The sequence below is a fragment of the Siniperca chuatsi genome, linkage group LG20 (genome assembly GCF_020085105.1).
Source record: "Siniperca chuatsi isolate FFG_IHB_CAS linkage group LG20, ASM2008510v1, whole genome shotgun sequence".
Classification (NCBI taxonomy): domain Eukaryota; kingdom Metazoa; phylum Chordata; class Actinopteri; order Centrarchiformes; family Sinipercidae; genus Siniperca; species Siniperca chuatsi.
Window position 1 is genome coordinate 315,001 of NC_058061.1, and position 27,500 is coordinate 342,500.

At 46.6% G+C, this 27,500-nt stretch overlaps 1 protein-coding gene across 4 annotated transcripts in view; it reads left to right on the plus strand.

The window, feature by feature from the left end:
- ebf3a (EBF transcription factor 3a) overlaps window positions 1-27,500 on the plus strand; it is a 71,992-nt gene that overhangs the window by 33,546 nt on the left and 10,946 nt on the right. The window contains exons 8-15 of one of the 4 annotated variants that reach the window (XM_044178993.1): window positions 3,199-3,316; window positions 8,631-8,764; window positions 8,910-9,036; window positions 14,696-14,784; window positions 23,357-23,422; window positions 23,621-23,783; window positions 24,746-24,949; window positions 26,604-26,771. In XM_044178993.1, the coding sequence (XP_044034928.1) occupies window positions 3,199-3,316; window positions 8,631-8,764; window positions 8,910-9,036; window positions 14,696-14,784; window positions 23,357-23,422; window positions 23,621-23,783; window positions 24,746-24,949; window positions 26,604-26,771 (1,069 nt within the window). The remainder of the gene's footprint in view (window positions 1-3,198; window positions 3,317-8,630; window positions 8,765-8,909; window positions 9,037-14,695; window positions 14,785-23,356; window positions 23,423-23,620; window positions 23,784-24,745; window positions 24,950-26,603; window positions 26,772-27,500) is intronic. The other 3 variants (XM_044178995.1, XM_044178994.1, XM_044178996.1) reach the window with 3 other exon arrangements.

Genomic DNA, 27,500 nt, shown 5'->3' on the forward strand with positions numbered 1-27,500 from the left:
AGCAGCAGGCAGGACAGGCAGGCAGAGGCAGGCAGACAGACAGACAGACAGGCAGGCAGACAGGCAGGCAGACAGGCAGGCAGGCAGACAGACAGCAGACAGACAGGCAGACAGACAGACAGACAGACAGGCAGACAGGACAGGCAGGCAGGCAGGCAGACAGGCAGGCAGGCAGACAGACAGACACAGACAGGCAGACAGGCAGACAGACAGACAGGACAGACAGACAGGCAGACAGGCAGGCAGGCAGGCAGACAGACAGACAGGCAGAGGCAGACAGCAGAGGCAGGCAGACAGGCAGACAGGCAGGCAGACAGCAGACAGACAGGACAGACAGACAGGCAGACAGACAGACAGACAGCAGACAGGCAGACAGGCAGACAGGCAGACAGACAGACAGACAGACAGGCAGACAGGCAGACAGACAGGCAGACAGACAGACAGACAGACAGACAGGCAGGCAGACAGGCAGACAGACAGGCAGACAGGCAGACAGGACAGGCAGACAGGCAGACAGACAGACAGGCAGACAGGCAGGCAGACAGACAGGCAGACAGGACAGGCAGACAGACAGACAGGCAGGCAGACAGACAGGCAGGCAGGCAGACAGACAGACAGGCAGACAGGCAGACAGACAGACAGACAGAGGACAGGCAGGCAGGACAGACAGGAGCAGACAGGCAGCAGACAGGCAGACAGACAGGCAGACAGGCAGACAGACAGACAGGACAGACAGACAGACAGACAGACAGGCAGACAGGCAGACAGACAGACAGCAGACAGACAGACAGGCAGACAGCAGACAGACAGGCAGGCAGGCAGACAGCAGGCAGACAGGCAGACAGGCAGGCAGACAGGGACAGGCAGACAGACAGACAGGCAGGCAGGCAGACAGGCAGACAGGCACAGACAGACAGACAGGCAGACAGACAGACAGGCAGGCAGGCAGACAGGCAGACAGACAGACAGACAGGCAGACAGACAGACAGGCAGACAGCAGACAGGCAGACAGGCAGACAGCAGCAGACAGACAGGCAGACAGGCAGCAGACAGACAGGCAGACAGACAGGCAGACAGGACAGACAGGCAGGCAGGCAGACAGGCAGGCAGACAGGCAGACAGGCAGGCAGACAGACAGACAGACAGGCAGCAGACAGACAGGCAGGCAGCAGACAGGCAGGCAGAAGGACAGGCAGACAGACACAGACAGACAGACAGGCAGACAGACAGACAGGCAGGCAGAAGGACAGGCAGAGGCAGACAGACAGGCAGACAGACAGGCAGACAGGCAGACAGGCAGACAGGACAGGCAGACAGACAGGCAGGCAGAAGGATAGGCAGACAGGCAGGCAGGCAGGCAGACAGACAGACAGACAGGCAGGCAGACAGACAGGCAGGCAGGCCTTTTTGTCTCACAGTTTCCATGTGTCTGCTGTCACACACACACACACACACACACACACACACACCCTCCCTCTCTCTCCACGCTGCGCTGGGCGAGCTGACAGGATGTTAAGTCCAGTTAAACCAGGAGAGGAGGAGGAGGGAGACGGGGCGAGCGAGCTACAGAAAGCATGTGGCGAGAGAGAGAGAGAGACGAATCAGATGAGTGAGACAGGTGAAGTCAGGTGAAGCCCCCGGACTTGTCTGCGGTAGTCGTGGCGACATCAGGGTGAAGGATGTGCTGGTTAGTCACCGTGGCGACAGAGAGGACACCTCTACTCGCTCTCTGTGCGACCTTCTGCTCCGTCGCCATGGATCAACGGCAACAACCTCGCCGCGGCAACCAGCCAGGGATGATGAATGGCCACAGCTGAGTGGCTGTCAGAGTCCAGAGAGAGGCTGTGACATCACGCAGGGGGCGGGGCTACAGCGGACAGCACAGTGAAACATTCAAACACACTTTCTCTTTTTTTAATATTACGAAAATCACAACTTTAAGTTTTTTTGATTTTCTACTATTCATTATAAATATTTAAAATAATATTTGAATGAATTTTCATTCATTAAAAATGTTTTAAACAATACTTTTTATTTATTTTTTAATTGGCTGGTTTGTGAAGGTGTTTCCACCTTTTCCAGGTTATGTTACTGTTTTAGAAATGTTTGGTTTGTATGGCGGCTCGAAGGTCAGACCTGAGAGAAAAAATCTGAATGAAATCAATCAGTTCAAGTGCAGTCCACTATAATATAAGTGAGTTTCACGTTTGCAAAAATATTGTGATTTGATTGAGATTTTTAAAAATTACTTCTGACAATTGTTTTGCTTTTGTTAAAAACAAAAAATAAAAATAAAAAAACAATATCTGAAAAGTACCTCATCAAACGTCCGTGATATTTCTGTGGATCCAGTTTTCATGGATCCTAATCATTTTGGTGATCTGACCTTTTCTTAAGTTCTTCCATCAGGACCTTGTTTCATGTCACATTGTACATATACTTTATTATTTTATAATATTTTTGTATATTCTTTAATGTCTTATTGTCAATTTTATATTTTATATTTATGATTCTCGACCGGCAGTAATTGCTTTATCTTTCTTTCACAATTGAGAAAGACTTCTGGACGGGAGCCGAAACGTCTTGATTCTGAAAACAGCGTCCAGACGACTACGACTGAAACCTTTTCTACGACATCTTTCTTTATATTTCTACTACGTTTATTGTTTTGCACCAAAACACCAAAGCACATTCCTTGCATGTGTGAACCTGCTTGGCAATAACGCTGGTTCTGATTCTGATCTAAATCTTATTGCCGTGAACATTCATGTTACCGAGAGGATGACGTGCACTTCGTCTCACAGTGCATGCTGGGAAAGGTTCATCATCATGTTGAAAGCTGAGAACTGCTCCTTTAGTGTTTTTAGTTTTGGCCACTTACGATCGGGAGCACGCAGTTCTGTTTGTGTGGAGGTTATGAACAGTGATTCGATCACGAAGGCCACAATGTAGCATAGAACTGAGCCATATAGAGCCGTGGTCGGGGCCATAGATACTAACCTGCACACACCTCAGTCAGATAAACGATCAATGAGTCAGGCAGACTGGACTAACATATTCAGCTAAACCCCCTCTGCCCCTTCACTCGCTCCGCTACCCGGGGACGGAGACGGGGGTGGCAGGTTAGCACGCGGGATGCATTTTGGTCAATACCAAATCGCCTACTGGTTATAAATAAAGTTGTCTGTGTATTTGCAGGTGGTGGTGTCTACGACAGTGAATGTGGACGGCCATGTTCTCGCCGTCTCCGACAACATGTTCGTACACAACAACTCCAAACATGGCCGCCGAGCCCGGAGACTGGACCCGTCTGAAGGTATGCAGGTTCTGTGTGTCTGAACCCCTCAGCAGCTGCAGGTCCTCTAATGTCCACTAGATGCTGCTGTGATAAAACTCTGACTGCATTGAAGTGAATGGGAAAATCCCCAACTACTATTACTGCAGAACCCTGAGGAACTCCACATTTTACTTCTGGAGGGGGAAAGTGGAGTTAGTCCAAGACAACAGAAAACTGTTTCAGGAGGGTTGGATGTTGGGAAATACTCAACTTGCACATTCATTTGCATTCCCTCATGAAACGTGGTGTTGAAGCTCGGAGACGTTAATACAGTTTATTCCAGGTTGCACTTGGACTCCTGTTGGACTGCAGACCACGTGGAGGAGATTTTACTCCAGCAGAGTTTTCTTAAACTGGATGGAGACACATGCTCGCTTCTCGTCCAGTTCTTTCTATTCCCTCCGAGGTCGACGCTGTCAGGACACTTTCTGACTGGTCGACAGCACACATTCGAGCTGTACGCAGAACGCAGATCAGTTATTCAGTCGTAGTGAAATGATTTCAGTCTGAATGTAGCTGTTGTAAAATCTGGTCTGACTGGGTCTTAAAACATCTAAACCAGGGAACCTGAACAGCCATAGAGGGAGGGGCAGAGAGAGGAGTGTAATTTGGTCTTTGAAGAGAAGTCACCCCAGTGGCTTGTGGGTAGGAAGACCAGACGCCTCACTGTCCCTAGAGAGGATAGTGTGTGTGTGTGTGTGTGTGTGTGTGTGTGTGTGTTTTTGCGGGCTGTTCAGCCTCTTTAATTGCCCTCCTAATTAAAGACGGTAACCATGGAAACCACCCCTCCCAATCAGAGTGCAGTAGAGTCCCGTGGGTTTGAACCCTCGCTCTTTTTACTGTTTCTGCCTGCCTCTCTCTCTGCAGCAGATTTACCTCGCAGAGTTAGTGTCACATTAACTAACTGTTCTGGAACCAGTTCCACCATTTTACCATGAAAATCACCAAAATCCAAAATCTCCGTCTCCGTCAAAGAACTGAGGTGTGGCCTTAACGTGTGACTCCGGTCGGATCTGAGCCATGAACCTGGTGTATTCAGATGTTTTTTAGACAAAATCAAAGCCCTTTCATCCGGATCAGCGACTCGTGACTTCAGCTGGACTTTAGCCTTTTCACTTACATCGACTTGATCGATCATCATCCACAGATTCAAAATGATGTAATAAAAAGGTATAACAGCCAATCAAGTCTTATTATCGTTATTTACTTTCAATCAATCAATGCGACAGAAAACAGACAACAGGTAAACCTCCGATCATCACACTCAGATGGAAAAACAAACGAAACCTCCAGCCGGTCTGTTGTGTGTGACTTATTATAAAGTTTATTTAACAGTAGTTAAAACAAACGTAATGATCATTCACTAATTCTGTAAATAACTATATTACCTGTTAGTCTGTAGAAAACACACCTGTCGTGACGTCTCGGTGTGTGAAGTGTTTAAACGGCCGGTTTTACACAGAAGCCTCAGATTTGACGTCAGATGCTAAACACACAATTATTACTGTGATTCTGATCCAACACCCGTCACCAGAACAGAGGCCAGGGTCGTCTCACATCTTCAGTGATGAGATTAGCTGCTCAGCCTAACACACACACACACACACACACACACATACGCACAGACACACACACACACACACACTGCTTTAATTTCACTTTATAATTAATCTGCAGCCGCACTTGCAAGAAGAGAGAGAAGTAGTCATTACCTCTGAGTATGTGTGTGTGTGTGTGTGTGTGTGTGTGTTTTCAATGTGTGTGTGTGTGTGTGTGTGTGTGAGTGAACTAAGCTAAAGTGGATAAAAGCCACGACCCAGTTAAATCACAGTCCGAGTGTGTGTGTGTGTGTGTGTGTGTGTGACCTTCAGTACAGTAGTGTTCCAAAGAAATTCAGGAAAAAATGAGAAAGAAAGTAATTGAGATCTATCAGTCTGGAAAAGGGCGGTGTAGTCCCTCATTCGTCCAGGAGTGTTCTCAGATGACGTAATGGTTTCTTACGATGTTGTGTCCTTGTTCACCTGCATTCCGACCTCAGAAGCAGTGACAGCGGTGAGGAGAAGACTGCAGGAGGACTCCACCTTGCAGCAAAGGACCAAGCTTACACCTGAACACATATGCAAACTATTAGACATCTGTCTCAACACAACCTACTTCCACTTCCGGGGACACTTCTACAGACAGATTCACGGCTGTGCTATGGGCTCTCCGGTCTCTCCCATTGTGGCCAACCTGTACATAGAACAGTTTGAGAAGAAGGCATTATCCTCGTTCCCGTTGGTACCGCAACGTGGATGACACCTTTGTGAAGATCAAGAAACAAGACTTGGAAGCGTTCTCAGAACATATCAATACTGTGGACCCCAACATCAAGTTCACGCGAGAGGATGCCAAAGAGAACCGCTTGGCCTTTCTTGATTGTTCTACTCTCAGAGGAGAGGACGGAAAGCTCCAGATAGAAGTGTACAGGAAACCAACACATACGGATCAATACCTGCTCTTTGACTCACACCATCCACTACAGCACAAGCTGGGTGTAATCCGGACATTACAACACAGAGCCCAAGAAGTGCCCACCGGCTCAGAGGCTAAGAAGAAAGAGGAAAGGCATGTCCAGAGTGCACTCTCAGCCTGTGGTTATCCTACTTGGGCTATCAACAAAGTTAAAAGAGCCAAAAAACAGGACAAAAGTGTAACTGAACCAAGAAGGAATGGTGTCTCCATCCCTTATGTATCTGGACTGTCTGAAAAACTACAAAGGATCTTTAGACAGCACGATGTTCCTGTTTTCTTTAAACCAGGCAACACTTTAAGACAGAAACTCGTTCACCCTAAGGGCAAGTTACCCACACAGAAACAGAGCAATGTTGTCTACTCCATTCAGTGCAGTGAGGAAAACTGCAAAGAGCGGTACACAGGTGAGACCAAACAGCCACTTCACAAAAGACTTTATCAGCACAGACGACACGCTAACTCAGGATTGCAGAGCGCCGTGCATTTGCATCTAAAAGCTACAAACCGCACATTTGAAGACAGCGAGGTGAAGATTTTAAGTACAGAGAAGAGTTGGTTTGAACGGGGCGTCAAGGAAGCCATTGTTGTGAAAAAAGAAAACCCCTCTTTGAACAGAAATGGTGGTCTGCGAATCAATCTGCCCAAAGTCTACCACAGTGTATTAACACCGTGGTCAAGCCAATCACATGCTAATCAGGTACTTAACAGTGATGAGGGAGGTGCAGCCAGAAAACAATAGACCTGATTACTGATTACTGGGCCATCATGGAAACTATTAGGTCAGTTTCAGGTGAAACTAGCTAATCAACAGATACTCAGATTCCTTCCTGAGGGCAGGGCTTATGTAACACAGAGTAGCTTAAATTTCTAGTTCCAGTCTCATTTCTTCACAGTTGAGAATGACTTCCGGATGGGAGCCGAAACGTCTTGATTCTGAAAACAGTGTCCAGATGACTACGACTGAAACCTTTTCTACGACAGTCTGGAAAAGGTTATAAAGCCATTTCTAAAGCTTTGGGACTCCAGCGAACCACAGTGAGAGCCATTATCCACAAATGGCGAAAACATGGTGTCAGGTTCAAGACACCTAAAACATTTAAAACCATACACAAAGGAAGAAAGACAAGAGTTGATAATTATCTTTTACTCATGAGAAGAACGGACAGAGATGTTTTCAGTTACAATCTCCAGCTGCTCTAAGAAGCATCTAGCCACTCCCTCTCCTTTATTCAAACAGGTGGTCCCTAAGTTACACGAATGTTGCTGCTGTAAAGGAGGGGGAGCACACGACAGCAACATGAGCAATGTGACATGCTATACAGTCATCAGGAAGAACATGTTTCTTCTCAGCACACTTTATTACTTGTTTGGCCTTGACGGCTCTCTCAGTGGTTGGGATGCGGCTCCTTATCTGGTAACGATAGCTCAGCACCGGATGAGCAGTAGACACACTATCTGAAAAACAGCACTGCACACAGAAAACTTTTCACACATATTAATATTAGTACAAGAGTATTAGAGGTTAAAAGAGTAAATATGAGATAACGTATGTACATTTATTCCAACACATGGAACAGTGGTGAACCTTCCCTGGAGTGGCCGACCGACCAAAATTACCCCAAGAGCACAGCGAAGACTCATCCAAGAGGTCACAAAAGACCCCACAACAACATCCAAAGAACTGCAGGCCTCACTTGCCTCAGTTAAGGTCAGTGTTCATGACTCCACCATAAGAAAGAGACTGGGCAAAAATGGCCTGCATGGCAGAGCTCCAAGACGAAAACCACTACTGAGCAAAAAGAACATTAAGGGTCGTCTCATTTTTGCCAGAAAACATCTTGATGATCCCCAAGACTTTTGGGAAAATACTCTGTGGACTGATGAGACAAAAGTTGAACTTTTTGGAAGGTGTGTGTCCCATTACATCTGGCGTAAAAGTAACACCGCATTTCAGAAAAAGAACATCATACCAACAGTAAAATATGGTGGTGGTAGTGTGATGGTCTGGGGCTGTTTTGCTGCTTCAGGACCTGGAAGACTTGCTGTGATAAATGGAACCATGAATTCTGCTGTCTACCAAAAACTCCTGAAGGAGAACGTCCGGCCGTCTGTTCGTGACCTCAAGCTGAAGCGAACTTGGGTTCTGCAGCAGGACAATGATCCAAAACACACCAGCAAGTCCGCCTCTGAATGGCTGAAGAAGAACAAAATGAAGACTTTGCAGAAAACCCTCCAATGTGGCTGAATTACAACAGTTCTTCCAAAGATGAGTGGGCCAAAACTCCTCCACAGCGCTGTAAAAGACTCACTGCAAGTTATCGCAAACACTTGATTGCAGTTGTTGCTGCTAAGGGTGGAGCAACCAGTTATTAGGTTTAGGGGGCAATCCCTTTTTCACACAGGGCCATGTAGGTTTGGATTTTGTTTTCCCTTAATTATAATAACCTTCATTTAAAAACTGCATTTTGTGTTTATATATATATATATGTAGCTCTGTTCCTCTGAGAACCTCATATCTGCTGTTCTCCACTCATGGAGATATGAGGTTTTAATATGACCACAGTGAACAGAGTGAAATAATATTCTGATTTCTCAAAGTTGGAACTTTAACGAGGCTCATGTAACGAGATGCTAACATTTCTATTTACCTGTCTGTCTCTCTGTGTCTCTGTCTCTCTCTGTCTGTCTGTCTCTCTCTGTCTGTCTCTCTCTCTCTCTCCCTCCCTGTCTCTCTCTCTGTCTGTCTCCCTGTCTCTGTCTCTCTGTGTATCTCGTCCAGCAGCCACTCCCTGTATTAAAGCCATCAGTCCCAGTGAGGGCTGGACGACGGGGGGAGCGACCGTCATCCTGATTGGAGACAACTTCTTTGACGGCCTGCAGGTCGTCTTTGGCACCATGCTGGTGTGGAGCGAGGTAACACTCACCTGATCCATAATCGATTATCAATACAGCCAATGACCTGTACTTAGTCATTGTGTTTCTATGTATATTAATTCCACCGGTCCAAGACGACATCTCTCTGAGACCTGTCTGTCTGTCTCTCTGTCTGTCTCTCCAGTTGATCACCCCTCATGCTATCCGGGTCCAGACCCCTCCCCGTCACATCCCTGGGGTCGTCGAGGTCACGCTGTCCTACAAGTCCAAACAGTTCTGTAAAGGAGCCCCAGGCCGTTTCGTTTACACAGGTAACACCGCAGCTCATTTTCATTGGCTAAGCCAACAGCCAATCCCAACACGTTCGGTCCATAAGCCTTTGTCAACCAATAAGAAGGGAGATAAAAAGAAGAATCAGTAACTTTGGTCCGTACTATAACAGCAATACTATATAGTACTACTGAATACTGCTGCTGCTTTTCCTGTGGTATCATATCGTTGCTTGTGTCATGCGGGCACACACAAGACACTAATATATACCTTTACAGTGGTGAAACAACGTTTTTCAGAAAATAACTTTTTTTTCAATTAAAATTTTTCAACTTTCTTTGCATTATTGTTCCATTCTGACTTTGCACTCAGATTCACAAAACTCTGGCAAAGCAGCACACACCTCCGAAAGCTTTCCAGACAAAGAAATGATTTCAGTCGTTTGTTACTGAGTCCTAAACAGAAGTAAACACAGAAATTAGCCCCCAGGAGTAGCTGCTGTAGCTAAATGACATAACAAACAACAACAAAACCTTTTCTCTTCGGGGAGGCCATTAACGCTCGTCCTGTAGTGAAGCTGAATGTAACTGTGGACACTGAGCTCTTTGAGCCACTGCTGCTGCTGGCAACAGCTGTCATTAATAACTATAATAACTGTCTGAAACTGTCTTTCTCTATTTGTTGGTCCGTCTCGAGGACATTTCTTTTCTTTCTCGTCCTCTGTTTCTTTATGTATTCTTCCTTTTCTGAAGCGAAGTGGAGGTGTTGCATTTCACACTGCTGTCAGAGTAATTACACACATTTAAATCCCATTAACCCTCAAACCCAGTCTGTGGACCTTCATGTTAATGACCTTTGAGCAGTTTGAAGCACACACACACACACACACACACACAATCCCATATGTGTGAGTATGATGTCATCAGTCACATGACCTTGATCATACAGCAGCTGTTTTCACACCTCAGTGGTTCAGAGCGGCTCGTCTCGCTCACCTCCACCCTGCACCGCTCCCAGCATGCTTTGCACAGCTACTTCCATAGAGAGTGAACAGAAAAGAAGGAAGTGATACTGACACATCAGCTCGACTGTACAACACACCGTTCAGTCGGCAACATGAGCTGCAGTAAATTCAATGGCCTGCTGTTTCTGCTGTCCGTTAGCTGCACAGACACCCAGTGATTCCCAACCAGCAGGAGCCTCCACAGCTGCAGGGTGAACAGGGCTACCACAGCACAAACTAGCAGCTACAGGACTTACTTACTTTCCACCACTCGTGTTACTCATCAGCTGCCAATCAGCACTGATCTCTACTACGGCACTTGAATGCATCATACTCGTTTATTTGTACCTTCAGAAACAGAGATGATTTCTAGTGTTTTATATCAGGCAAAGAAATGCAGCACCACAACATTTAAATCATCGTCAATCAAATACTGACATTCACTCTACGTTACAGGTTTATCCTTATGTCCATGTTGCATCCACGTTGCGTCCACGTTGGGTCCCCGTTGCGTCCACGTTGAGTCCACGTTGGGTCCCCGTTGAGTCCACGTTGCGTCCATGTTGAGTCCCCGTTGAGTCCACGTTGCGTCCACGTTGAGTCCCCGTTGAGTCCACGTTGCGTCCACGTTGGGTCCACGTTGGGTCCCCGTTGAGTCCACGTTGCGTCCACGTTGCGTCCACGTTGCGTCCACGTTGTGTACATCTGTAAAGAAGAGGTGGTGCGTCATGTGACAACACCTCCGTTTAGATTAAAATGATGACATCACAGGGCTAGTTATATTTTGTATGAGCAGATAAAATGTGTTAATATGTGTCCTCATGCAGACAGACAGGTCCATGAAATTTCAATGAGCATTGATTTTGGAGTATTGATCGCTTCAACACCTCCTGTCTGACCCGCCCTCAGATTTTCATTTCCTCACCACACACACACACGCACGCACACGCACACACACGCACACACACGCACACACACGCAGTGCCGCAGCTCTGTCTACATCTGTCGACGGTTGTCTCTGAGTTTGACCCGTCTGTCTGTCCTCTGATCTGCACTGACTTCCTGTCTTTCTGTCTGAGTCATTAACTCAAATGAATGCAGGTGAAAGAAACTCAGATTGTCCAAAATGATGATGGACTCTTGTGTTTTATTGATGATTCACTCAAGTACTATACTTATGTACCATTTTAAGATACTTATACTTTATTTTATTATTATTTCATTTCATGCTACTTTCTACTTCTAATGCACTACATGTATTTAATAACTTTAGTTACGTTGCAGATTATTAATACAAAATATGATCAACAAATAAATCATTTTCTATCATTACAGATTAAGATTATAAATTAAGATGCCCAGCAGAATATAAAGTCATTAAAATGCACATTAATACATCAATAATTATAATCCAATAATATCATATATATTATTGTGAAATGGGCCATTCTGGATGATGAGTACTTTTACTTTTGGTACTTTAAGTATATTTTGATGTGTATACTTCCACATATATTTCTACACTGTGGTATTACTACTTTTACTGAAGTACAAGAGCTTCCTCCACTGCAGGAAATACAAACCCATAAAAAACAACTAAACTATACTGAGCTCAGAGAAGACATGCTCCGAGCCGCTGCATCACACCACGTCACCACGTCACGACGTCAGAGTGTCACCACGTCACCACGTCAGAGCGTCACCACGTCACCGCGTCACCACGTCACCGCGTCACCACGTCACGACGTCAGAGTGTCACCACGTCACCACGTCACCGCGTCACCACGTCAGAGCGTCACCACGTCACCACGTCACCACGTCACCGCGTCACCACGTCACCACGTCACGACGTCAGAGTGTCACCACGTCACCACGTCAGAGCGTCACCACGTCACCACGTCAGAGCGTCACGACGTCAGAGTGTCACGACGTCACCACGTCAGAGTGTCACCACGTCACCACGCCACGCGCCACCACGCCAGAGCGTCACCACGCCACCACGCCACGCGTCACCACGCCACCACGTCAGAGTGTCACCACGTCACCACGTCAGAGCGTCACCACGTCACGACGTCAGAGCGTCACCACGTCAGAGTATCACCACGTCAGAGTGTCACCACGTCAGAGTGTCACCACGTCACCACGTCAGAGCGTCACCACGTCACCACGTCACGACGTCACGACGTCACGACGTCAGAGTGTCACCACGTCACCACGTCACCACGTCACCACGTCAGAGTGTCACCACGTCACCGCGTCACCACGTCACGACGTCAGAGTGTCACCACGTCACCGCGTCACCGCGTCACCTCGTCACCGCGTCACCGCGTCACCGCGTCACCACGTCACCGCGTCAGAGCGTCACCACGTCACCACGTCACCACGTCACCACGTCACCACGTCACCGCATCACCACGTCAGAGCGTCACCACGTCACCGCGTCACCACGTCACCGCATCAGAGCGTCACCACGTCACCGCGTCACCACGTCACCGCGTCAGAGCGTCACCACGTCAGAGCGTCACCACGTCACCACGCACAGAGGACACAGAGGACACAGAGGACACAGATCCTGCAGTCCTACAGACATCCACTCATGCATAGACGAAATCCACATGTTGAGTGTGAGGCAGTAGTTTTTTAAAATAATAAAGTTGTAATAAAAGACAATGGAATGAATCCTGCAGTAACATCAAACACAAACAAATCGATTAGATCGTTACAGTCTGTGGTACGTCTGATTGGACCGTTTCATCACAGCCAGTCAGCCAATCAGAAAAGACTTCAGAGGAAGCTAGTGACGACAGAGAGAAGAAAACATTCAGGTGTTAAAATGACAGACAGGTGAGACTCAAAACAGTGATTAGAAACAGAAGTCCCAAAACTATTTTCTCCCAAATCTCTAAAACATCAACAACACACAAATATAACGCTTCATTTCAGTCAGCATGTCATTACTACACAGTCGGGCGGGGTCCGACGGAGTCCTTTAGAGTCCGTTAGAGTCCGGCGGGGTCCGACGGAGTCCTTTAGAGTCCTTTAGAGTCCGGCGGGGTCCAACGGAGTCCTTTAGAGTACGTTAGAGTCCGGTGGGGTCCGTTGGGGTCCGTTAGACTCCGTTAGAGTCCGGTGGGGTCCGTTAGAGTCCTTTAGAGTCCGTTAGAGTCCGTTAGAGTCCTTTAGAGTCCGATGGAGTCCGTCAGAGTCCGTTAGAGTCTGGTGGGGTCCGATGGAGTCCGTTAGAGTCCGGTGGGGTCCGTTAGAGTCCGGTGGGGTCCGTTAGAGTCCTTTAGAGTCCGATGGAGTCCGTCAGAGTCCATTTGAGTCCGATGGAGTCTGATGGAGTCCGTTAGAGTCTGGTGGGGTCTGATGGAGTCCGTTAGAGTCCGATGCAGTCCGATGGAGTCTGATTCTGAATCTGAGTGGACATCTAGCACTTGAAAAGCGAGAAAGATGTAATCAGGGTTTTTCAAACTGAGATGCATGCGTGTCCTCAGGTGTAACTGACACAAAGAGCTACGGATTAAACCTTTAAGGACAAAATCAAAGACACCGAAGCTCAATTTAAGTTTGATCCATAAAGAATGTTAACAGGAGAAAAGACCGACAGACGGCGGGTTACACAGACACACAGGTGATAATAAACTGTCGAACAGTCAACAACACAAGGTCACACACACACACACACCAACACACAGCAGGCTGTAGATAACACAGACATCTGGAGAGCTAACACACTCTTAAAGCTGCTGCTTGTTACGCCCTGTGAGCCTTCAAGGACTGAACGCACACACACACACACACACACTGTTTGTGATGTATAGAGAGTCAGTCTAAAGCTTGTTAAACGCAGCTGAACCAAGACGGGATTATGATTCATGCACTTCACACACACACACACACACACACACACACACACACACTCCTCTCTCTGCTTGGCTGCGTTCACTGACGCTCTGATTTATCACCTCCCGACCAGTTTAAACTGTAAATGATGTTAGAGGAGAGAAGAAGAAGTGTGTCGGACCAATCAGAGATCAGAGTGCTGGTTCATCACACAAACTGTTTCTGATTGGTGTTTCTGTCTCTGTTCAGTCAGCAGGACAAGTCTGGTGGGATTGTTGTTGTTGCTAAGCGACGTGACTCTAATGATGTACGACCTGTCAGTCAGAGTTTCTGTTGGTGAAAACAGCTGTTATGTGTCTTTGTTAATAATCTGAATGTTTGTTCCAGTGAACTGACCAGTTTACACATCAACTAGTCCACATCAACTAGTCCACATCAACTAGTCCACAGTAAACTAGTCCACATCAACTAGTCCACATCAACTAGTCCACAGTAAACTAGTCCACAGTAAACTAGTCCACATCAACTAGTCCACATCAACTAGTCCACAGAACGTATGTGTGCAATGCACATGTGAAATGGTGAACCACCTGTAATAAATATGTGAAATGTGTTCACATATAAATAAATTCATATTGTCACCGTGTAAACAATAAAAACCGTGTAGCTCCAGATTTTGTGATTTTGAGATTTTCATATGAAAGAGAAAGTTTCCCTTCGTGGTTATGGAAATGATTCTTGTTATTAAGCAAAATTAACCGTTTAAAAACTGCCAACAAAGCTGTTTTTCTGATGTCTCACGGTGTGAAACGTGTTTTATAACATCTGATCCATTTATTTCTCCTCCTCAGCTTTAAATGAACCCACTATAGACTATGGCTTCCAGAGGTTACAGAAGGTCATTCCTCGTCACCCCGGAGACCCAGAGAGACTGCCCAAGGTACCACACACACACACGCAGTAACACACACACGCAGTAACACACACACACAGTAACACACACACACTCACACAGTAACACACTCACACGCAGTAACACACACTTACACTCAGACGCAATAATACACACACTCTCACGCAGTAACACACACACACGCAGTAACTCACACACACTCTCATGCAATAACTCACACACACACTCACACGCAATAACACACACACACGCACACTCACACACACAGTAACACACACACACGCACACTCACACACAGTAACTCACACACACTCACACTCACACACAGTAACTCACACACACTCACGCTCACACGCAGTAACTCACACACACACTCTCACGCAGTAACTCTCACGCGCAGTAACTCACACACACTCTCATGCAGTAACTCACACACACACTCTCATGCAATAACTCACACACACACACACACGCAGTAACTCACACACACTCAGACGCAATAACACACACTCTCACGCAGTAACACACTCTCATGCAGTAACTCACACACACTCTCATGCAATAACTCACACACACACTCACACGCAGTAACTCACACACACACTCATGCAATAACTCACACACACACTCACACGCAGTAACTCACACACACACTCACACGCAGTAACTCACACACACACTCACACGCAGTAACTGACACACACACACGCAGTAACTCACACACACACACGCAGTAACTCACACACACTCAGACGCAATAACACACACTCTCACGCAGTAACACACTCTCATGCAGTAACTCACACACACTCTCATGCAATAACTCACACACACACTCACACGCAGTAACTCACACACACACTCTCATGCAATAACTCACACACACACTCACACGCAGTAACTCACTCAAACAAACAATTGTTTTATACAAACACAGACAGAAAGCAACTGATTATTGTTGGTGTTTTTTCCATCAGTCTGTGTTCTGGTTGGCTGCTCAGAGTCCTGATAATCATCAGCTGCATCTACTGATTCTACTGTGTGTGTGTGTGTGTGTGTGTGTGTGTGTGTGTGTGTGTGTGTGTGTGTGTTGACACACACTCACTCTCTGTCTTTAACTGAAACACACACACACACTCTCTTTAACACACTCATTGTGTATCGTTACCAAACAGACATGAAGACCGAACCTTTTACAGTTTTAATATTAAACATCTCTTTGTGAATCAATATTTAATATTTTCCCTCTGAAGGAGTTCCTCCTCTGTGACACCTGTGTGAACAGGAGCTGTGAGATTCCCGGGTCGATTGTTTCTCCTGTTTTGTGCATGCAATGATAAACCTGAGGTCGGGACCCCCGAGGGGTCATCAGGTTAAAGTAAAGGGTGAGAATGTGAAGAGCAGAAGAAACATTTCATCCAGTCATGTTGTTTTTGGCTAATTTTACATCTTCAGGCCCCTAAAACATATTCAAATGAAACAATGTGACAATGAAAATAATCTTTTTGGTTGAACTTGCAGACACAGACAGCAGTGTTGTTGGAAAACATTACAATCCAACACCTTTCTGATGAACTGCGAGTCGTTGCCCAACATCAGTGACGCTGTCAGCACGCTTCAAACAAAGAGGGAGCTATACACATGCTTTCTGAACCAATCTGCATCACAACCACAACACTCTGTGATTGGTCGGCTGTGTGGAGGTGTGACAGTAGGCGGGGTTTGATTGTCTCCGTCAGCTCTTTTTTTCATCCTTCACGCAACTACTTCTGTCACTTTTCATGTGAACAGCTGAGGTCGAGACTCTGAACGTCTTCAGGAGAGACGACAAAGACAGAGTTGTTGGAGAGCGATCAGGGAGGCAGCAGGACGAGGACATGACGGCACGGGAGCAAATCCCTGCAGCCAGAATCCAAAGTCTTCTGGAAAGAATAGTGGAGGCTGTTAAAGCAGCACATTCATTCTCATAGTTTTGGAAACACATGGGGTTGCAGTGTTCGATTGTCCACATACTTTTGGCCATGTAGTGTATGAGCTGAGAAAAGCAAAGCAATTAACAAAGATTAACCTGGACCTGAACCTGAACCTGGATCAGTGTTTGCTGCTCCAAAGCTAACTGCTGCTAAAACAGCACTTCTGTTTTTCCACTGGTTCAGTAATCCAACGTGAATCAGACGTGGAGGATTTCTGCTGTGTGTTTTCTGTCTCCTGTGATGTGAGCTGACATGCTGTTAGCTCCATAATGAAAACCACATCCCACCACGTCTTTAATAATTCATCTGTAATGGTTTTATTCAATTACCCACGCTGCCTTGTGCTCAGCGTGCAGCAGAGCGAATGCTGACCACAGAAACTCTAATAACTGGAAGTAATCCTGAATGTCCCTGATGTTAGACTCCAGCAGACATCTGAACCGGGCGTATTGATCCATGAATGACTGTGTTTACATGTACACTAGCATCACAGTTATGATCAGGTTTTTCACACATGTAAACATCGGAAATCCTTTTTCCAGAATCTCTGAGGTTTTTACAGTCCGTCCAACATACGACAACCGTGATCATTAGATACTTGATTCAGATTAAGAATCTGAAAAGGGAACTCAGAAGAGTCAGCATGAAGTCTTAGTGACCCTGTAAACCTAATTAAGGCCCTAAAATAGTTTTAGTTTAGAGACACAATGGACCCACGAGACACACAGAGACTCAAATGTTTTGATAACAGCACTAAAATTCTGAATTTGTTTGTTTTGAGGTTTGTCTTGGTGGACACCCAAAATGGCCGTTTGGACATTTAGTAGTAATATTATGTCAATAAATGTTCAGAATCAGAATGTGCATCTTGTATCTACTGCAGATGAAGACCACGTATACGGTCAAAAGCTCTGGAATAGAGATTGTGTTGTCGTTGTCAGTACAGCTGTTTCTTTGACTCCTCGACGTCTCGACCGCGATGTCATTTCCGTTCCACCGGATTCACTTCGGTGCCGCAGGCGGACTTTAACGATCAGCATCAAGTCAACACGTCCACTGACGCCTCTGAGGCCGCCTACACCCATGTTAAAAGGTCCTGTGATTGACACTCAAACTGACCAATCACAAACCTGTGCTGTGACATCACACCGCGGCCGACTCTAGATCTGTTTCAGACTCAGTTTTAGGTGTTAAAGTCGGTTCTATGTAAATGAACCGACACGACATTCATCACTGTTAGCTAATGTCACACACACACACACACACACACACACACACAAACACACACGCAAACACACACACACACACACTGAAACACACACACACACACTGAAACACACACATACACAAACACACACTCACACACACACTGAAACACACACAAACACACACATACAAGAGAAGATTCAATAACAAGTAAATCAGTGTGTTTTGACAGTGTGTGTGTGTGTGTGTGTGTGTGTGTGTGTGTGTGTGTGTGTGTGTGTGTGTGTGTGTTTAAAGCCCATTGGCAAACAGTGAGGTAGAAACAGTCAAATCAGGTAATCAGCGTGTGCAGCCATGTGGCAAGAAAGGAGATTGGCACCCACACACTCACACACACACACACACACACACACACACACACACACACACTCACACACTCACACTCACACACACACACTCACACACACACAGACACACACACACTCACACACTCACACCATTATCAGTCTTTCTGTTATCAGATTTCCAAAAAGAAATAACTCCTGTGTTTCTGCCTCAGAGCAAAGAATCAGGAAGTCGTTTTCTTCAGATAATCAGATGATCAGATGATCAGATGATCAGGTGATCAGGTGATCAGGTGATCAGATGATCAGGTGATCAGGTGATCAGATGATCAGGTGATCAGATGATGAGGTGATCAGATGATCAGGTGATCAGATGATGAGGTGATCAGATAATCAGATGATCAGGTGATCAGATGATCAGGTGATCAGGTGATCAGATGATCGGCCGATCGTAGAGAACCACGACGCTTCAGCTTTCCCTCCAGTTTGTCTGCAGGTGTTTAACGTAGCTCGTCGGAGCAGAAACTCGGCAGCTGATTGGTTGTTGGTTGGTTTCTCCGTGACTGTCGGAGGAAACGTTGAGCTAAAACGTTCTCAACCTTTCCAGGTTTGTTTACGCCGGAAGCTGCGCCGCCTCGGGCGCTCTGATTGGCCACCGCAGCACCACGTTGACAGCTCGATGGCCTCGCTCTGCGTCCCTCTCATTTATTATCATTTTCCTCAGGAGGACTTTTATTATTTATTTATTTACACTTTATTCATATTATTGTAATCATTCATGATGTCGCGTTTATTAAGGTACATTTCCTGCTGCTGAATCTGAAGGATCAGCGTGTGTGTGTGTGTGTGTGTGTGTGTGTGTGTGTGTGTGTGTGTGTGTGTGTGTGTGTGTGTGAGTGTGTGTGTGAGTGTGTGTGTGTGTGTGTGTGTGTGTGTGTGTGTGTGTGTGTGTGTGTGTGTGAGTGTGTGTGTGTGTGTGTGTGTGTGTGTGTGTGTGTGTGTGTGTGTGTGTGTGTGTGTGTGTGTGTGTGTGTGTGTGTGTGTGTGTAGGCTTAAAAGAATAATTGGTTTCTCCTCAGTGATGACATCCCAACCTCCAGCTCTATCGCCGTGGTAACCTTGTTAATGTGTGAGAGAGAGGTGCTTGTCATCTCACTGCGTAACAATGAAACACTTGTAATAATAAGGCTTTCATTTGTCACTGTGTGTGTGTGTGTGTGTGTGTGTGCGCGCGCGTGTGTGTGTGTGTGTGTGTGTGGGCGCGCGCGTGTGTGTGTGTGTGTGAGTGAATAAATCGCACATGCTGCGACACACTTGAACGTCGCTCTGCATAAACGAGCAGATTAAAGACAATCGAAGGCTGAAAGCTACTTCACAGAAATGACTTCCTCTCTCGGTGTGTGTGTGTATAACTACACACACACACACACACACACACACAGTGAGTGTGTGTATAACTACACACACACACACACACAGTGAGTCTGATAGTGAACGGTGAGTTAAAGAGTTCAAACATTTAGTTGTAATGTGATGAACTCGAAGAAGAAAGGAGGATGGAAGGAGAAAGAGGAACATGCAGAACAGAACAGGAAGGAGGTGAAGGAGGTGAGGAAGGTGAAGGAGGTGAAGGAGGTGAAGGAAGTGAAGGAGGTGAGGGAGGTGAAGGAGGTGAGGAAGGTGAAGGAGGTGAGGAAGGTGAAGGAGGTGAAGGAGGTGAAGGAAGTGAAGGAGGTGAGGAAGGTGAAGGAGGTGAGGAAGGTGAAGGAAGTGAAGGAGGTGAAGGAGGTGAGGGAGGTGAAGGAGGTGAGGAAGGTGAAGGAGGTGAAGGAGGTGAAGGAAGTGAAGGAGGTGAAGGAAGTGAAGGAGGTCAAAGAAGTGAAGAAGGTGAAGGAGGTGAAGGAGGTGAGAGAGGTGAAGGAGGTGAGGAAGGTGAAGGAAGTGAAGGAGGTGAAGGAGGTGAAGGAGGTGAGGGAGGTGAAGGAGGTGAGGAAGGTGAAGGAAGTGAAGGAGGTGAAGGAAGTGAAGGAGGTGAGGGAGGTGAAGGAGGTGAGGGAGGTGAAGGAGGTGAAGGAAGTGAAGGAGGTGAGGGAGGTGAAGGAGGTGAGGGAGGTGAGGGAGGTGAAGGAGGTGAGGGAGGTGAAGGAGGTGAGGAAGGTGAAGGAGGTGAAGGAGGTGAAGGAAGTGAAGGAGGTGAAGGAGGTGAAGGAGGTGAAAGAAGTGAAGGAGGTGAAGGAGGTGAAGGAGGTGAGGGAGGTGAAGGTGGTGAGGGAGGTGAAGGAGGTGAAGGAACTGAAGGAAGTGAAGGAGGTGAAGGAAGTGAAGGAGGTGAGGGAGGTGAAGGAAGTGAAGAAGGTGAAGGAGGTGAAGGAGGTGAGGGAGGTGAAGGTGGTGAGGGAGGTGAAGGAGGTGAAGGAACTGAAGGAAGTGAAGGAGGTGAAGGAAGTGAAGGAGGTGAGGGAGGTGAAGGAAGTGAAGAAGGTGAAGGAGGTGAGGGAGGTGAAGGAGGTGAAGGAGGTGAAGGAACTGAAGGAAGTGAAGGAGGTGAAGGAGGTGAAGGAAGTGAAGGAGGTGAAGGAGGTGAGGGAGGTGAAGGAGGTGAAGGAAGTGAAGGAGGTGAGGGAGGTGAAGGAAGTGAAGGAGGTGAAGGAGGTGAGGGAGGTGAAGGAAGTGAAGGAGGTGAAGGAGGTGAAGGAAGTGAAGGAGGTCTAGAAAAGGAAACGACAGATAGTTGAGTGAACGTTGACAACGAATGAAGATGAAAAAAGGAAGTGAAAGTAAAACATCAAAGGGAAGAAAGAAAAGATGAAGAAAGGAAATAAATGGAGGGGAAGGAGAGATGGAAACAAAGAGGAGGGATGAACAGTGGTGGAGGGATGAACAGACGGATGGAGGGATGAACAGACGGATGGAGGGATGAACAGTGATGGAGGGATGAACAGACGGATGGAGGGATGAACAGAGTGGTGGAGGGATGAACAGACGGATGGAGGGATGAACAGTGATGGAGGGATGAACAGACGGATGGAGGGATGAACAGAGTGGTGGAGGGATGAACAGACGGATGGAGGGATGAACAGAGTGGTGGAGGGATGAACAGACGGATGGAGGGATGAACAGAGTGGTGGAGGGATGAACAGACGGATGGAGGGATGAACAGACGGATGGAGGGATGTACAGAGTGATGGAGGGATGAACAGAGTGGTGGAGGGATGAACAGTGATGGAGGGATGAACAGAGTGGTGGAGGGATGTACAGACGGATGGAGGGATGAACAGACGGATGGAGGGATGAACAGAGTGGTGGAGGGATGAACAGACGGATGGAGGGATGAACAGATGGATGGAGGGATGAACAGAGTGATGGAGGGATGAACAGTGATGGAGGGATGAACAGATGGATGGAGGGATGAACAGTGATGGAGGGATGAACAGAGTGGTGGAGGGATGAACAGTGATGGAGGGATGAACAGAGTGGTGGAGGGATGTACAGACGGATGGAGGGATGAACAGAGTGGTGGAGGGATGAACAGAGTGGTGGAGGGATGAACAGTGATGGAGGGATGAACAGAGTGATGGAGGGATGAACAGTGATGGAGGGATGAACAGAGTGATGGAGGGATGAACAGAGTGGTGGAGGGATGAACAGTGATGGAGGGATGAACAGAGTGATGGAGGGATGAACAGTGATGGAGGGATGAACAGTGATGGAGGGATGAACAGATGGATGGAGGGATGAACAGAGTGATGGAGGGATGAACAGAGTGGTGGAGGGATGAACAGTGATGGAGGGATGAACAGAGTGATGGAGGGATGAACAGTGATGGAGGGATGAACAGTGATGGAGGGATGAACAGAGTGATGGAGGGATGAACAGAGTGATGGAGGGATGAACAGATGGATGGAGGGATGAACAGAGTGATGGAGGGATGAACAGAGTGATGGAGGGATGAACAGTGATGGAGGGATGAACAGTGATGGAGGGATGAGGGGGCGGGGTTAATTGAAAACCCTCCTGAAGAAGTTTGTAATGAAAAGCAGCAGATTAACTGAGTGTGTGTTTAATTAAGATAAAGACTCAATGAAGCATTGTTCTGCTGCAGCCTGATTACACTCACACACACTCACACACACACAGACACACACACACATACACACTCACACACTCACACACACACACACACACACACACACACACACACACTCACACACACACTTTAACACACACACTTTAACACACTGTGCTGTTTGTTTGGCAGCATTTTAACACTAACTGATCATTGAAGTGAAGTAGTTCAGTGTTAAAGAGGCTCAGTGTGTGTGTGTGTGTGTGTGTGTGTGTGTGTGTGTGTGTGTGTCTCAGTGTGTGTGTGTGTGTGTGTCTTGCGCGCTCTGTGAACTGTAACTGAGCTCTGATTAGAATAAACACTGTTTAATACCATCAGCTCTATCAGGTCAACAACCACACACACACACACACACACACTCACACACACACACACACACACACACACACACACACACACACACACACACACACACACACACACTCACTATATATGTTAATTTTGGTCGTAAAACACCTGAAAGTTAAACTCAAACATGTAAAGAGTTTCCTGTCCGAGGCGCGGAAGCTGTTTGAAACCAGAAGCAGACGGAGTGAATAACAGCTGACGTCATGAAGAGCTGAGAGCATCAGCTGTGTGTGTGTGTGTGTGTGTGTGTGTGTGTGTGTGTGTGTGTGTGTGTGTGTGTGTGTGGAGCGATGAGGAGGCTGCAGCCTTCCTCACATGAACACATGAAGCCAACAGAAACGTCATGTTTCCATCGTCTGAGCTTTTACTGACGTCGTCTCGCTGCGTCCTCTTCTTCTTCTGCGGCGCTTTAACGGCAGCGGCTGGAGGATCAGCTCCACCAGCTGTTCACCTCCATCAGCCAATCAGCTCGCGTTCTCGCAGCGGCGGCGGGCGGAGACGAGCAGCACGTCGGGTTTTCTGTTAAGTCTCTTCAAACAGTGGGAAGGAACCTGGACGCTCAGTACTTCCTGTTTTTTAACCTGTTCTGTCCTCTGGTGCAGGAGGTGCTGTTGAAGAGGGCAGCTGACCTGGTGGAGGCGCTCTACGGGATGCCTCATAACAACCAGGTAACTACACCTGCTTCAAAACACACCGAGGTATAAACCAAAGCAAACGCACACTGGAGTTCCTTTCAGTTTACACTCCGGTCCTGAAGTGATCCTTCGCACTGTGGCCATGAAATATAATAATCACGCACAAACACGGTTTGATCGAGGTTTTCATCCAGACTCCTCACAGCTCTCTCCCGGTCTGACTGTCTGCAGGAGATCATCCTGAAGCGAGCGGCCGACATCGCCGAAGCTCTCTACAGCGTTCCCAGGAACCACAACCAGATCCCATCGCTAGGCAACACTACCTCGCACGGCATGATGGGAGTTAACTCCTTCAGTGGACAGCTGGCCGTCAACGTCTCTGACACAACGCAAGGTAGGCGGAAAAGTAGTGCAAGTAGAAGTCCTGCAGCTGCGGGGGTATCGGGAGTAATCCAGGCGGACGCGATGAGGGTCACATCACACTTTCCTTTTAACGGCTTCTCTTTTTACGTATTTATATCTCACTAATGTGACACAAAGAGCTTGACTCTAGCTCCACTTACTCCACCTTTTTTTTGGAGCTTTCAACTGCATGTTTTTGTCTTCCTCTGTGGATGTAGACAGCTCAAGTGTCATCATGTCAGAAAGATCAGGGAGGACGTTCACATCCAACACCAGAGAGCATCTTTGAACACAGAACATCTTTCTGTGGGAACATACAACCACCTTGTCATGTGACTGTTTGTAGTCACATGACAACTGAGCATCTCCATCCACTGAGGAAGACAATGAGATGTGGTTGAAAGCTGTGGATAAACACCTTACAACTCTTCATACCGGCTCCATTCCCTCTGTTGGTCACGTGACCCTCGTCATACCCGTGATTCGATGTGATACATCAGTGTTTGTTCCCTTTGTTCGGCCTGTTCAAAGTCTTTAAATACTCAGCCCAGTTTATATTCTACCCATTTACAGCAGCAGCTCAGCAAAGATGGAGTTCCTTATGGTTAAATAATGAAAAAGCCAACGCTGTCTGACGTGTTGAATTACTGACGTCCATGAAACAAAACAAAACTGTTTTTAGGAGACAGGGTTGAAAAACTACAGTACCCATGAGTCTTAGCAGCTGTTGTGCAAACTCTTTTGACTCAACTGATCCAAAACTGATCCAAAGCCTAACAGTGAATTGATTTAAACATCTGAATTTATCGATGTAATGTCGAATCCTCACAGTGATAAATGATCCAACAGTCAGCTGACACAGATTGAACTGGGAACACTGGGCAACATGTGAACCACATCATGAGCTGCAGGATACTGAAGTATCGTTAAACCTGTGATGTCGTCCTCTTTCAGTTGGTTACAGTCGTAACACGAGCAGCGTGTCGCCACGGGGATACGTACCGAGCTCCACCCCCCAACAGAGTAACTATGGTAACACTGTCAGCAACAGCATGAACGGCTACGGCAACACCGGCATGCCAAACCTCGGAGTGGCGACATCACCTGGCTTCCTCAACGGGTCGTCTGCCAACTCTCCCTACGGCAGTAAGTATCAAGGTAAATACTACTACTACTACAAATAATAATAATAATAAACTTTATTTGTATAGCACCTTTCATACAAGAAATGCAGCTCAAAGTGCTTTACAACAAAGACGATACATGTACTGAGTGCTTCACATAAAACACTACAAAATGAACATAAAAACAGGGATAGAAAGCCATAGTTAGTGGAAAATAACGTAAAAATAAGCTGAGAATAGAATACATAAAATAGACAGAATGATAGAATGCCATACTTACTGTAAAACATAAAATGAGGAATGCATAAAATAAGATGGGAAGTAAACTAAATAATAATAATAAAAACATAAACATCAAAATAAAGTTAAAAAGTAGAATACATGAAATGCTATAAATCTAGTAAAATATAGCATAAAGAGTTCTGTGCCTGTATCAGGAAAGTCAAATCTAGTGAAGGGATACGTTTTTAGCTTTCTTTTAAACATTTCAGCGAGCTGCGTCCTGATATCTACAGGAAGTGTGTTCCACAGCTTTGGACCGTAAATGACGAAGGCTGCATCCCTGATTCTCTTTCGGCTGCTGCTGGGAACCTCCGATAAACCAGCAGCAGAGGATCGCCGTGTTCTTGAAGGCCAGTAGTTAACAAGGGAGTTAGCAATGTAGCCTGGTCGTAGCCCATTAAGGGCTTTGTATATAAGGAGGACGAGCTTAAAAATCAGTTCTAAATGTTACAGGAAGCCAGTGCGGAGCAGGTAAACCTGGACTGATGTGTTCTCTGCTCCAGGTTCTGGTTAACAGCGGAGCTGCAGCGTTTTGAATGAGTCTCTCCGCGGTTTTTTTCGGGAGGCCAGTAAAAACTGCGTTACAGTAATCGAGTCGGCTTGAAATAAAGGCATGCATCAGAGAGACCGAGACTGGGCTGGGCATCTTCACATGTTCTCCTCTTTGTTTTTGTACCTTTTGATGTTTGGAGCTTTCAGATGTCAGAGTTGGTCCATCTTAACATTCACTCAACAGAATTTTTACAAACGACTCCATGATTTACCAAAGTATTTATTCAGACTCCACTGTGACTCCCAGTTTGTGAACCACTGGGTCAAACTGTTTTCTGAAATGTTTTGCTCCACGAGGAGCAGAAATCTCAGTAACTCCTGGTCATGATCCTTTCTGTGGATATTCATGGTCTCCAGAGGAAGATTTCAAATCGTTTTAATGAACCCCTGACTTTATTTTCTAGCGCCACCATCAGGACAAACTATGTTCATACGTCAGAAATATCAAAAGCAAAATGAACAGATTATAGCGGAATCGTCCTGATCACATTCCTGCTCTCCAGAAGACGCTTCGTGGCTCCTGTTTACTTCCTTTTAGCACCACCTTCAGGTCAAAATGTTCTCTCGTTTCTGATGTGTGACAAACACCAGTTTGTGAACTTGTTGAACTGAGGTTCAGAATCAGCTTCTAAACTGGATTTTAACACAAGGTCCATTTAGTAGCTGTTCTGAGGCTTTCGATTTTATCCGGTTCTAGTATTTCTTTTCTTTTTTGGTTTGATTATTTTAGTTTACAACTGTTTGAAGGTCAAGGCTGAATTTGAAGAAGTTCTTAAAGTGCTAAAAAAGGGATGTTGAGATGTTCTGAACTGGTTGAACTGGTTTCTGATCTGTTTCCTGTTTCTGTGTTTCAGTTGTTCCCTCCAGTCCGACCATGGCGGTTTCTAACTGTAACTCCTCTCACGGAGTTTTCTCCTTCTCGGCGGCCGTCAAACAGAAGAGCGCCTTCGCTCCCGTCGTCCGGCCAACAGCTTCACCTCCCCCTCCACCAAACTGCTCCAACAACTCCAATGGGCTGCAAGGTGACACTGGGCTTACTGCCTCCTCCTCCTCCTCCTCCTCCTCCTCCTCCATCTTCCAATCCTTCACCTCCTCCTCCCGTTTGTCAGACATCTCCTCTCCTCGTCTAAGATCTTCTCAGCTTATCTTTTCTCCTTCTCTAATCTTTAACACCACCTCCTCCTCCAGTGTTACGTACCCTGACAGTGACTCCCCTCAGCTGATTTCTCCTGCTAGGAGAATGCTACAAGTTTTAAGTTTTTCCTTTTTGAATTAGGTTGTTTAATTTTTTTTTGTTTTAAGAGAAATTCTCCAGAGAATGAAATGTACTTTAACTAATAGTGGTTCGGGCATCCCCGGGCCTGGTGGTGTAAGCCACGTAGTGAAAAAATGGAACGGGAACTCAGAAATTTAAGCTACTCTGTGTTACATAAGCCCCGCCCTCAGGAAGGAGTCTACCTGAGAATCTGTTGATTAGCTACTCAGGTAGACTCCTCCCTGAGGGCGGGGCTTATGCAACACAGAGTAGCTTAAATTTCTGAGTTCTCAGACCATTTTCACAATTGAGAATGACTTCTGGATGGGAGTCGAAACGTCTTGATTCTGAAAACAGCGTCCAGACGACTGCGACTGAAACCTTTTCTATGATGGATCACTCCTGGACGAATGAGGGACTGCGCCGTCTTAAGCCACGTAGTGTTATATAATGCACACCTGGTGGACAGGTGTGAAGGAGAACGCAGTGGTAATTG